This window comes from Schistocerca gregaria, chromosome 6 (assembly GCF_023897955.1).
Source record: "Schistocerca gregaria isolate iqSchGreg1 chromosome 6, iqSchGreg1.2, whole genome shotgun sequence".
Taxonomy (NCBI): Eukaryota; Metazoa; Arthropoda; class Insecta; order Orthoptera; family Acrididae; genus Schistocerca; species Schistocerca gregaria.
In genome coordinates, this window is record NC_064925.1 from 128,134,835 (window position 1) to 128,147,455 (window position 12,621).

The 12,621-nt window shown below is 42.2% G+C and overlaps 2 protein-coding genes across 2 annotated transcripts in view; one reads left to right on the plus strand and one right to left on the minus strand.

The window, feature by feature from the left end:
- LOC126278132 (facilitated trehalose transporter Tret1-like) overlaps positions 1-6,836 on the minus strand; it is an 83,647-nt gene extending 76,811 nt beyond the window's left edge. The window contains exon 1 of the mRNA XM_049978019.1: positions 6,695-6,836. Within this exon, the coding sequence (XP_049833976.1) occupies positions 6,695-6,752 (58 nt within the window). The 5' untranslated portion in view covers positions 6,753-6,836. The remainder of the gene's footprint in view (positions 1-6,694) is intronic.
- LOC126278767 (uncharacterized) overlaps positions 1-12,621 on the plus strand; it is a 779,239-nt gene that overhangs the window by 621,777 nt on the left and 144,841 nt on the right. The gene's annotated exons all lie outside the window — the stretch shown is intronic.

Genomic DNA, 12,621 nt, shown 5'->3' on the forward strand with positions numbered 1-12,621 from the left:
GAGTTTAACAGAGCACTGAAAGACCTGAGTCGAAACAAGGCCCACGGAGAAGACAACATTCCATTAGAACTACTGACGGCATTGGGAGAGCCAGTCATGACACAACTCTACCATCTGGTGAGCAAGATGTATGAGACAGGCGAAATACCCTCAGACTTCAAGAAGAATATAATAATTCCAATCCCAAAGAAGGAGGTGTTGACAGATGTGAAAATTACCGAACTATTAGTTTAATAAGTCACAGCTGCAAAATACTAACGCGAATTCTTTACAGACGAATGGAAAAACTGGTAGATGCGGACCTAGGGGAGGATCAGTTTGGATTCCGTAGAAATGTTGGAACACGTAAGGCAATACTGACCTTACGACTTATCTTAGAAAAAAGATTAAGAAAAGGCAAACCTACGTTTCTAGCATTTGTAGACTTAGAGAAAGCTTTTGACAATGTTGACTGGAATACTCTCTTTCAAATTCTAAAGGTGGCAGCGGTAAAATACAGGGAGCGAAAGGCTAATTACAACTTGTGCAGAAAGCAGGTGGCAGTCATAAGAGTCGAGGGGTATGAAAGGGAAGCAGTGGTTGGGAAAGGAGTGAGATAGGGTTGTAGCCTCTCCCCGATGTTATTCAATCTGTATATTGAGCAAGCAGTAAAGGAAACAAAAGAAAAATTTGGAGTAGGTATTAAAATTCATGGAGAAGAAGTAAAAACTTTGAGTTTCGGGGGATGACATTGTAATTCTGACAGAGACGGCAAAGGAATTGGAAGAGCAGTTGAACGGAATGGACAGTGTCTTGAAAGGAGGATATAAGATGAACATCAACAAAAGCAAAACGAGGATAATGGAATGTAGTCAAATTAAATCGGGTGATGCTGAGGGAATTAGATTAGGAAATGAGACACTTAAAGCAGTAAAAGAGTTTTGCTATTTAGGAATTAAAATAACTGATGATGGTCGAAGTAGAGAGGATATAAAAGTAGACTGGCAATGGCAAGGAAAGCGTTTCTGAAGAAGAGAAATTTGTTAACATCGAATATAGATTTATGTATCAGGAAGTCGTTTCTGAAAGTATTTGTGTGGAGTGTAGCCATGTATGGAAGTGAAACATGGACGATAACTAATTTGGACAAGAAGAGAATAGAAGCTTTTGAAATGTGTTGCTACAGAAGAATGCTGAAGATACGGTGGATAGATCACGTAACTAATGAGGAGGTATTGAATAGGATTGGGGAGAAGAGAAGTTTGTGGCACAACTTGACTAGAAGAAGGGATCGGTTGGTAGGACATGTTTTGAGGCATCAAGGGATCACAAATTTAGCATTGGAGGGTAGCGTGGAGGGTAAAAATTGTAGAGGGAGACCAAGATATAAATACACTAAGCAGATTCAGAAGAATGTAGGTTGCACAGGACAGAGTAGCTTGGAGAGCTGCATCAAACCAGTCTCAGGACTGAAGACAACAACAACATTATTAAAAAGTTAATGCATGAACATTTGTTACTCAGTGTTGTAAGATTGTCTTGGAATGCAAAAATATTGTACATAGCAAATGAAAAGCACCAGTTTGCTTTTGTTCTACAGTATCAATGCTTATTGTGTTAACCGGTTTTCGGCTTACAAGGCCATATTCAGATATTTACTGCGTATTGTCACCAAAGAAGTTACAATGTTTGCAAACAACATTGGAGGAGAAGTAACACGTTTACACTGAAGCAGAAACATAGAATAAATAACATTTTTGACAGTGTAGTAGTAACGCAATGAAAAAGTAAAACAAATGAATTGTAAATAAAAAAAGTGGAGTAGACAGGAAAACTTAAACACGAAATGGGAACAGCATGCCTACATAACAGTTTCTATTAATAAATGTAGGCATGTGTTGTTATTTTGTGTTAAACTAGACAAGAAAACTTTAACAGAAAATAGGAATAGCGTGGCTACATAATAGTTTCAATTAATAAATGTAGGTATGTTGTTCCTAGGAACTGCATGCCTACTTAACAGTTTCTATTTATAAATGTAGGCATGCTGTTCCAATTTTGTGCTAAAGTTTTCCTGACTACTCCACTTAATTTATTTACAGTTCAATTTTTTACTTTTTCGTTGCATTACCACCACGCTGTCAAAGATGTTGCTTACCGCATGTTTCTGCTTCAGTCTAGACGCGTTACTTCTCTTCCAATGTTGTTTGCAAACATTGTACCTTCTTTGGTGACAATACTCGGTAAAAGTCTGAAGACGGCTTTGTAAGTCGAAAACCGGTTAACACAATAAAAATTAATACTGTAGAACAAAGGCAAACTTTTTCGTTTTTTTTTTGTTGAACTTTTTCGTTGTTTTGTTGCTTTTACTATAGTTAACGTAACTGTGTAATGCGCTTTCTTTTGGGTGCTCGACATGTTAACATTGTAAAATCGCGTTGTCAACTGACAATTTTTGTCAGTGTTACTGATAGTGTGATGTTGCTTCAACATATTGAGGGTTTGACAAGCTGGAATTGTCAATAAATATTGAATGTGTCCAGGCCCCTTTCAATCCCATCGAGCAGGTATAGTATGAGTTGGGAAGACGTCCACGTGAACCAATAACTGTCGAGCTGGTACAGGAATGTAACGTCCTACGACAAGAGCTCTGTACCAACTCTGTGCCCGGGGTGAAAGGACGTTGCAGAGTAAGCACTGCCGTCCGTGCTGGTCACATGCCCTACTAACATCTATGACCCACCTTTTGTAAAACTAGGGGACAATCATACCTCACCATGAGTTCAGCGGAATTATTGTCTTTGGTCAGCGTGACGGATTGCCGTCCTACGGGCCCGGGTTCGATTCCTGGTTGGGTCGGAGATTTTCTCCGCTCAGGCACTGGGTATTGTGTTGTCTTCATGCACTGGGTATTGTTTTGTCTTCATCGTCATTTTATCCCCTTCCGGCGCGCAGGTCGCCCAATGTGGCGTCGAATGTAAAAAGACCTGCACCAAGGCGGCCGGACCTGCCCTGCAAGGGGCCTCTCGGACAATGACGCCAAACACTCATTTCCATTTCCATTGTCTTTGAATAAAAGTGTCGTTTCTGTTCGTCTCCTTGTTTGTTTCTTTCAGTTACCTTCTACACAACGTTCTAGTAGTCCTTCCCCTGTATGGCCCAGTTTCATCAAGCTATATTACTTGACAGTAGCACATCGTACAAAACCTACTTTAGTCCTTAAATGTTGCTCGCCGATGTAGTTTGTCAGCTGCATAACTGCTACGTTCTCCATCCGTGTGAACTGACATACTGTATTCAAGACTTGTTGTCCATCTACAATGTTCTGCGCCACATGCTTCGCTCTGTTACCTAATTAACCATTCCCTGAAGCCGCAATATGTGTCCCACCAATCTGCCACTTCTTCTGACCAAACTCTTATAACAAAGCTCTTTTATCACCGGTATAATTCAACTTCTCTCCGTTAGCTTATGTACCAGCCAAATCTTGAGCATTTTTCTATAGATTCACATCGCAAAAGCTTCTTTTCGCTTGCTGTCTGTACTGTTTATAGATAAAGTTTCGCTTTCATATAAAGTTTTATTTCAATTTTTATGTTACAAACGACGTCGAACCCACCCAAATTAAATACATAATTTTGACCGAATTTTTATAGCAAGAAAAATTTCATAGACTTTTATTACAAGAAAAAAAGAATAAGAATGTACTGTTTCGATTACAGTTATCTCAGCTGATAGGGTTTAAATTGTCTGTTGCTCCGTTTCCTAGGCTACTGACATTATCTTTCTTATTAGGTCTACAAGATGATAATACACTTTTCCATTAAAGAACAAGAAACTGAGATTATAATATTAAGTGTATTCCCACGGTGCTCGTAAAGTTTGCAGTCATGGTGTTATGTCGATGTTGTGCTTCGATTTAGGGTTTAAAAGATGTGGTAAGCTTAGAGAGTTGTCACAGCACATTGCAATGTGGACTTTTCATGTTGGTACATAACTTTTTAAGATGTAATTTAAGACAGTGTTGTTTTTATTGTCTAATTGAGTGTTTTACATATTTGTTTATTGTATAGGGATGATGAGTTTATTTATGTAACGTCAATGTAGCTAATGGAGGGTAAAAATGATAACAGTAACAGATGAGTAAATTATTTTCCAAGCAATGTAACTATGACGATTATATGTGTTCTCATTAGTAATGTATACCGTCAGCATAAACCTTTTTGCGAGAAAGAAAATATAAAGAAAGTTGAAAAATACCTTTTATTACGGAACTGTGGAAATTGATTAAGTTGAAAAGAAACAAAAAATGGAGGCACATACTGTATCATGTTGTATAGTTTTGGGACATAAGTTGTCTGTGTCAGTCGTTTTTAGTAACTGACACCTGATTTATCTTACCATATTTAGTCACTGAAACTCAAATAAATAAAAGTGTAGTACACATTAAGCTAGTCAATGAATAGGATAACAGCTGTAAATAGATTTTTTGTAATAACTGCGGTTGCAAAAGAGTTCAAGACAAAATGCCATTGATAGTGAATGAGTAATTTTTTATAAATATAATTTCACTTTTCTTAAACAACACAAGATTAAAATGTTTATAAATAACTACGAAAAATGTAATTATATAAGAATAATATTTTTATTTTTATTGCTTTTCTTAAAACGTATTCTTCGCATTGAAAAGTTCAGTACTTTTAGTGTGATTACAAAATTCAGTTGTATAAGCACGTGTTCGTCTTCTTTTTGTTGTGTGATTATGAACTGAAAGTATTTTTTGAGTTATGATTATTATGGCATTCAGATAATTGTAATACATTTTTATATATTCCAGAGAACATGAGGCGCCACTAGTTATAAATTGAGACTTGTCTGCATATCGCGGAAATCACTAAAATGATTCTACATTTCACAGAAAATGCTCATTTTAGTCAACACATAATAACGCGACTTTGAGAATGCGAACAGTTCACGAAAATGAATAACGGGTAATTTAATTAGATAGATAAATATAGTATTTTGATCTTATAATCGTGGCGAATAGATTGAATGATTAGGTAACAGTTTATTTGCTGTTTTAGTCATAGTTGTCCTGGAGCAGCGACGCTATACAGGGTGAAACGTATCTAAACCGACAAACTCTGGGACGTTGTAGGGGACATCAAAACAAATATTTTTCCCTAATGTCATTTTTCCCTATGAGAAGTATTTAAACCGGTAGAGGAAGATTTCTTTGGCGCCAAATTAATTAAACCAACAAACCCTTTTCCATTTTTTATGGCAAAGAGACAACACATTAAAACAACCCGATTTCAATTACAGTAGTTTTCCAAAAATGCCTCCATTGACACGTAAACAAAGGTTACACCGTCGGATCATGTTCTGTCTGACACGGGCAAAAACCTGAGGAGTACCCTGAATTGTTCCTGCTGCTGCTGCTGCTGCTACTACTATCAAGGCAAGCAGATCCTCTTCTGCTGCAACAGGAGTTGCGTAAACGAGGTTGTGCATCTCTCCTCCACAAAAAGTCTAGGGGGGACATGTCTGGGGATCGAACAGGCCATGGTATAGGACCACCTCTGCCAATTCACGTTTCTGGGAACCGTCGTCCCAGGAATCGAAGCACAAGACGACTGAAATGTGCCGGCGCCCCGTCATGTTGGAACCACAAACGTTGCCTTGTAGGGAGCGGGACGTCTTCCAGCAATTCTGGAAATGCTCTGGCGAGAAAATTGTAATAGTGCCTGCCATTTAATGGCCTAGGTAGCAGATACGGTCCAATTAAACAGTCTCCAACAACATTGACCCCCACATTAACGAAGAACTGTGGCATGTGGGTTAATCTCACTCCAAACATGCGAATTGTGCATGTTGAAGACTCCATCACGCCCGAACGTTGCTTCATCGGTAAACAACACAGAGGATGGAGATGTAGGATGCATTTCAAACTGTTCCAGGTACCACTGTGAAAACAGTGCTCTGGGTGGATAATCAACTGGTTCCAGGTTGTCGACACGCTGTATGTGAAATGGACATAACAATTGCTCTCGAAGGAATGTTCTTACATTCGTCTGATTCGTCCCCATATTACGTACAATTGCACGAGTGCTGAATGAAAGATCCCGCTCCACATGCTGCAAGACAGCTTCCTCAAATTGCAGCGTTCTTACCGTGCAACGGCGTCCATGTCCAGGTAATCTGCAAAATGACCCGGTCTCACGCAGACGTTGATGCACAGCAGCAAAGGTCGTGATACGGGATACGGCGATTAGGGTATTGTTGTTGATAAACCCACTGTGCAGCTCGTCCGTTGTGGTGCGCTACGTAGTACGTACCAACCATATCAGTGTACTCACTCCAGGCGTGTCGCTCCATTAATAAACAGAGATAATACACTACTACACTGGCAGGCAGCAGTTGCCTACAACTGAAGAGCGTAATACGTACGGCCTCTACCGGTTTAAATAATGCTCATAGGAAAAACTGACATTAGGAAGAAATATTTGTTTTGCTGTCCCCTACAACCTCCCAGAGTTTGTCGGTTTAAATACTTTTCACCCTGTATATACTAAACACCAGAGGCTGCTAATCTCGCTGAACAGTGGCATGTACTCCGTAATTAAGATTCAAACATTAGTTGTATCTTTTGCAATGTCAGCTCATGAGGCAATAGAGATTAAGTAGGTGTCTCGCGGTTTCGGTGTGCACTCACCGACGAAGGCGGCAACGCACTGCGGCAGGAGCTTCGCGTCGGCTGCTTTGCCGGCCATGTTAGGCTGGCTGTGAGCTCGCGGAAACAGCAGACGGTCCACAGCAGATGCGGAGGGCGACTTGTCGAGACAGCTGAAGGCGCACAGTGCGGCCGTGCGTCGCGGCTGCGTCCCTTATAACGTGGAGTCTCTTCCGATAAAGCGCCGGCAGACAAGGCCCCCACACAGCCCCCGGCGCCGCCGCTGTCGGCCTTCGGGCGCGTGTCGCGCAGCCTGGTACGGGATCAGCGCTACGATGTCTACGGTGGCTCTCTTTGCGGGATGGGAAGCGTGCAGACGTAAACACCACGCTATTCGAGCCGTGATCAAGGGTAATATGATCTGCTTCGAGGCTCCGGTTACGTGTTTTGCGTTTGTTGACATTTTGTCTACAATCAGGTACCGAGCTAACGTGTTCGAGTGTGGCTCTGAGACATCGATATCTTGAATTCCTGAAGAGCTATATTCTAGTCCCTGGTCAGGAATTTGAAGCCTGTAAATGGAGGAGGAAGCTTGGAGGTCATCAGAGAGAGACAGAGGACGTCGAGAGGGTACAGACTCAGTCGCAGGCACTGAATGTGGCCTCTAACATAACAGTTGAAACGTTCCCTTAGAAAAATTACAAATGACTGTCCTTTAACTGACACACAATATGTTTTAGCGTAACGCAATCTGACTTTCAAAAATCCCTACAAAAGAATGGCCCTGACTAACAATAACCTATACCTTTCATGAATCACTTACCTCACAAAAATCTTCGTTACTCGAACTATTGCAATACAGCGAGCGCCAATACTGCCAGCTAAATAAAAGATTCTAACTACTGAAGGCTCTAACTACTTATAGGCTAAGATTTTGATAGAGAACGAACGATGTATTTACCTTAATAGTGTTCAAAAGTCATATATATATATATATATATATATATATATATATATATATATATATATATATATATATATATATATATCAGTTCATGATATACAGTATTACAAATGCACTCTCTCTGATGGACACACGTCCAGATCATGCGCTCTCAAAACTCCGCCATCTCACTCCCCACATCCGCCACTGCTGGCGGCTCACCTCCAACTGCGCAACGCTACGCACTGTTAACTTCCAGCTGCCCAACACTAGAATAGCAAAATCCTACAATGCAAACCAGCCACAGACTGCACACGGCACAGCCAGTGATTATCATATACAGGGCTACATGGCGTTACCAACATAAAAACCTAAACAGCCTACATACACAATTAAGACGTTCGCTAAAGATGTTGCTAACCATAAAGACAAAAAATGTTAGAATTTGATCAAGGGATGGAAGAATGTTGCTTTAGAACTGGATACAGCCCAACGTTGCATTTGCAAGTAGTGAACGAAATTATTCTTTGGTTTCGTAGATACTGAGATAATTTCTAGTTTATTGTGAATGAAGTTGTAAGTAGGCTGTCTAGGTTTTTATGTTGGTAACGCCACGTAGCGCTCTGTATGAAAATCACTGACTGTGCTGTGTGCAGTCTGTGGCTGGTTAGCGTTGTTGAAATATTCGCTGTTGGATGTGAACAGCGCGTGACGTTGTGTAGTTGGACGTGAGTCGCCAGTAGTGGTGGTTGTGGAGAGAGAGATGCCAGAGTTTTGAGAGTTTGCTATAAGCGGACGTGTGTCCGTCAGAAAAAGGAAATTTGTAAAGATGGGTGTCATGAATTGACACCTAATCGGTATACAATCTGGACCTGAAGACTTGCCTGTATCAAGCGATTTGAGTTGCTTCGCAACCGCTAAGGTATCTACTTCTGAGAAACTCATGCTAGCAGATGTTCGTGTTTCAAATTCTGGAATATTCCATTCGTCTTCCCTGGTGACGGAATTTTGGAAAACTGCATTCAATAACTCCGCTTTAGCGGCACAGTCGTCGATAACAGTACCATCGGCACTGCGCAGCGAAGGTATTGACTGCGTCTTGCCGCTTGTGTACTTTACATACGACCAGAATTTCTTCGGATTTTCTACCAAATTTCGAGACAATGTTTCGTTGTGGAACCTATTAAAGGCATCTCGCATCGAAGTACGTGCCAAATTTCGCGCGTCTGTAAATTTTAGCCCATCTTCGGGATTTCGCGTTCTTCTGAACTTCGCATGCTTTTTCCGTTGCCTCTGCAACAGCGTTCGGACCTTTTTTTTGTGTACCACGGGGGATCCGTTCCATCTCTTACCAATTTATGAGGTATGAATATCTTAATTGCTGTTGCTACTATATCTTTGAATTTGAGCCACATCTCGTATACATTCGCATAGTCAGTTCGGAAGGAATGGAAACTGTCCTTTAGGAAGGCTTCTAGTGACACTTTATCCGCTTTTTTAAATAAAATTATTTTGCGTTTGTTTCTGATGGATTTGGAAGAAATGGTATTGAGCCTAGCTACAACAACCTTGTGATCACAAATCCCTGTATCAGTCATGATGCTCTCTATCAGCTCTGGATTGTTTGTGGCTAAGAGTTCAAGTGTGTTTTCGCAACCAATTACAATTCGAGTCGGTTCGTGGACTAACTACTCGAAATAATTTTCGGAGAAAGCATTTAGGACAATCTCGGAAGACGTTTTCTGCCTACCACCGGTTTTGAACAAGTATTTTTGCCAACATACCTAGGGTAGGTTGAAGTCCCCACCAACTATAACCGTATGAGTGGGGTATTTATTTGTTACGAGACTCAAACTTTCTCTGAACTGTTCAGCAACTGTATCATCGGAGTCTGGGGGTCGTTAGAAGGAGCCAATTATTAACTTAATTCGGCTATTAAGTATAACCTCCACCCATACCAATTCGCACGGAGTATCTACTTCGACTTCACTACAAGATAAACCACTACTGACAGACACAAACACTCCACCACCAATTCTGCCTAATCTGTCTTTCCTGAACACCCGCTGAGACTTCGTAAAAATTTCTGCAGAACTTATTTCAGGCTTTAGCCAGCTTTCTGTACCTATAACGATATCAGCTTCTGTGCTTTCTATTAGCGCTTGAAGCTCAGGGACTTTTCCAGCGCAACTACAACAATTTACAACTACAATTCCGACTGTTCCTTGACCCAAGCACGTCCTGTAATTGCCAAGCACCCTTTGACATTGCAGCCCATCCCGCACTTTCCCGAGGCCTTCTAACCTAAAAAACCGCCCAGTCCACGCCACACAGCCTCCGCTACCCGTGTAGCCGCCAGCTGAGTGTAGTGAACGCCTGACCTATTCAGCGGAACCCGAAACCCCACCACCCTATGGCGCAAGTCAAGGAATCTGCAGCCAATAGGGTCGCAAAACCGTCTGAGCCTCTGATTCAGACCCTCCACCCGGCTCTGCACCAAAGGTCCGCAGTCGGTTCTGTCAACGATGCTGCAGATGGTGAGCTGTGCCTTCATCTCGTAAGTAAGACCGGCAGCCTTCACCAAATCAGACAGCAGCTGGAATCCAGAGAGAATTTCCTCAGATCCAAAGCGACACACGTCATTATTGCCGACATGTGCCACCACCTGCAACTGGCTGCACCCTGTGCTCTTCATGGCATCCGGAAGGACCCTTTCCACATCAGGAATGACTCCTCCCGGAATGCACACGGAGTGCACACTGGATTTCTTCCCCTCCTTAGCCGCCGTATCCCTAAGGGGCCCCATTACGCGCCTAACATTGGAGCTCCAAACTACTAGTAAGCCCACCCTCTTCGATTGCCCGGACCTTGAAGGCTGAGAATGATCCTCTGAAACAGGGCAGGCAGCTGCATCTGGCTCAGCCAGAGACAGTGCCTGAAACCGGTTTTTCAGACGCACCGGGGAGGCTTTCTGATCAGCCTCCGGGGACGCCTTTCGCTGCCTGCCACGCCTTGGAACGACCTCCCAATCAACCACAGGTGAGGGCTCAGCCCCACTGCGGGCAGCAACCGGGGCAACCACAGCGGCAGACCGATCTGGGGACAGACGGGACGAGGTTGACATCCCCGTGATACCCAAGACCGGCTCCCCACAGTGGTGCCCATTGGCAACACCCTCAAGCTGCGCGACCGAAGTCAGCGCCGATTGCAGCTGTGAGCGAAGGGATGCCAAGTCAGCCCTCATCCGAACACAGCAATCGCCGTCCCTGTCCATTCTTTACCGACGAATGGAAAAGCTAGTAAAAGCTGATGTCGGGGAAGATCAGTTTGGATTCCGTAGAAATATTGGAAGGCGTAAGGCAATACTGACCCTACGATTTATCTTAGATTATAGATTAAGGAAAGGAAAACCTACGTTTCTAGCATTTGTAGACTTAGAGAAAGATTTTTACAATGTTTACTGGAATACTCTCTTTCAAATTCCGAAGGTGGCAGGAGTAAAACACAGGGAGCGAAAGGCTATTTACAATTTGTACATAACCAAGATGGCAGTTATAAGAGTCGAGGGACATGAGAGGGAAGCAGTGGTTGGGAAGGGAGTGAGACGGAGTTGTAGCCTATTCCCGATGTTATTCTATCTGTATATTGAGCAAGCAGTGAAGGAAACAAAAGAAAAATCGAAGTAGGTATTAAAATCCACGGAGAAGAAATAAAAACTTTGAGTTTCGGGGGATGACATTGTAATTCTGTCAGAGACAGCAAAGGACTTGGAAGAGCAGTTGAACGGAATGGACAGTGTCTTAAAAGGAGGGTATAAGATGAAAATCAACAAAAGCAAAACGAGCATAATGGAATGGAGTCGAATTAAGTCGGGTGATGCTGAGGGAATTAGATTAGGAAATGAGTCACTTAAAGTAGTAAAGAAGTTTTGCTATTTGGGTAGCAAAATATCTGATGATGATCGAAGTAGAGAGGATATAAAACGTAGACTGGCAATGGCAAGGAAAGCGTTTCTGAAGAAGAGATATTTGTTAACATCGAGTATAGATTTAAGTGTCAGGAAATCGTTACTGAAAGTATTTGTATGGAGTATATAGCCATATATGGAAGTGAAACATGAACGATAAATAGTTTGGACAAGAAGAGAATAGAAGCTTTCGAAATTTGGTGCTACAGAAGAATACTGAAGATTAGATGGGTAGATCACATAAGTAATTAGAAGGTATTGATTAGGATTGAGGACAAGAGGAGTTTGTGCCACAACTTGACTAGAAGAAGCGATCGGGTGGTGGGACATGTTCTGAAGCATCAAGGGATCACCAGTTTAGTATTGGAGGGCAGAGTGGAGGGTAAAAATCGTAGAGGGAGACGAAGAGATGAATACACTAAGCAGATTCAGAAGGGTGTAGGTTGCAGCAGGTACTGGGAGATGAAGTAGCTTGCACAGGATAGAGTAGCATGGAGAGCTGTATCAAACCAGTCTCACGACTGAAGACCACAACAACAACAACACCTGAGAGCTGCGTCTGTGTTATCCGACAACTTTCCCTGATGAGTTCATCAATCCGACAGCAGTTAGTCTAATCTTTTGCCGTACGAGGTCCTCCACAAGGATCTCTGTAGCACACGATGAGACGAGGACCACTGTTTCCTTCATTACGTGCATAATTAACCCATCACCGAACACAGCTTTCATTCTTCTATGGACTTCTATTTGGGGCACGTTTTCTGCAGTTAGAAAGTGGATTACAACACGCTGCTTCTCTCTAACCGACGTTGCAGATTGCCATATTACACGCTACAGTTATGAGTCCTCTAGCGACATAGGATTGCAACTTGCGTTAGCGAAGTGGGAAAGTCGAACGAGGAATATTCATGACATGTAATACCTTAACCGATAATGAAAGTAGAATAAAAGATTTGGAGGCATTACTGTTCAGCATACTTGCATAAGGTAGCATTAGCATGTGGATAAGTCAACGCAGAAGCTCAGTTGTATGTGCTTTGCAATCAGAAATCTCCCTCA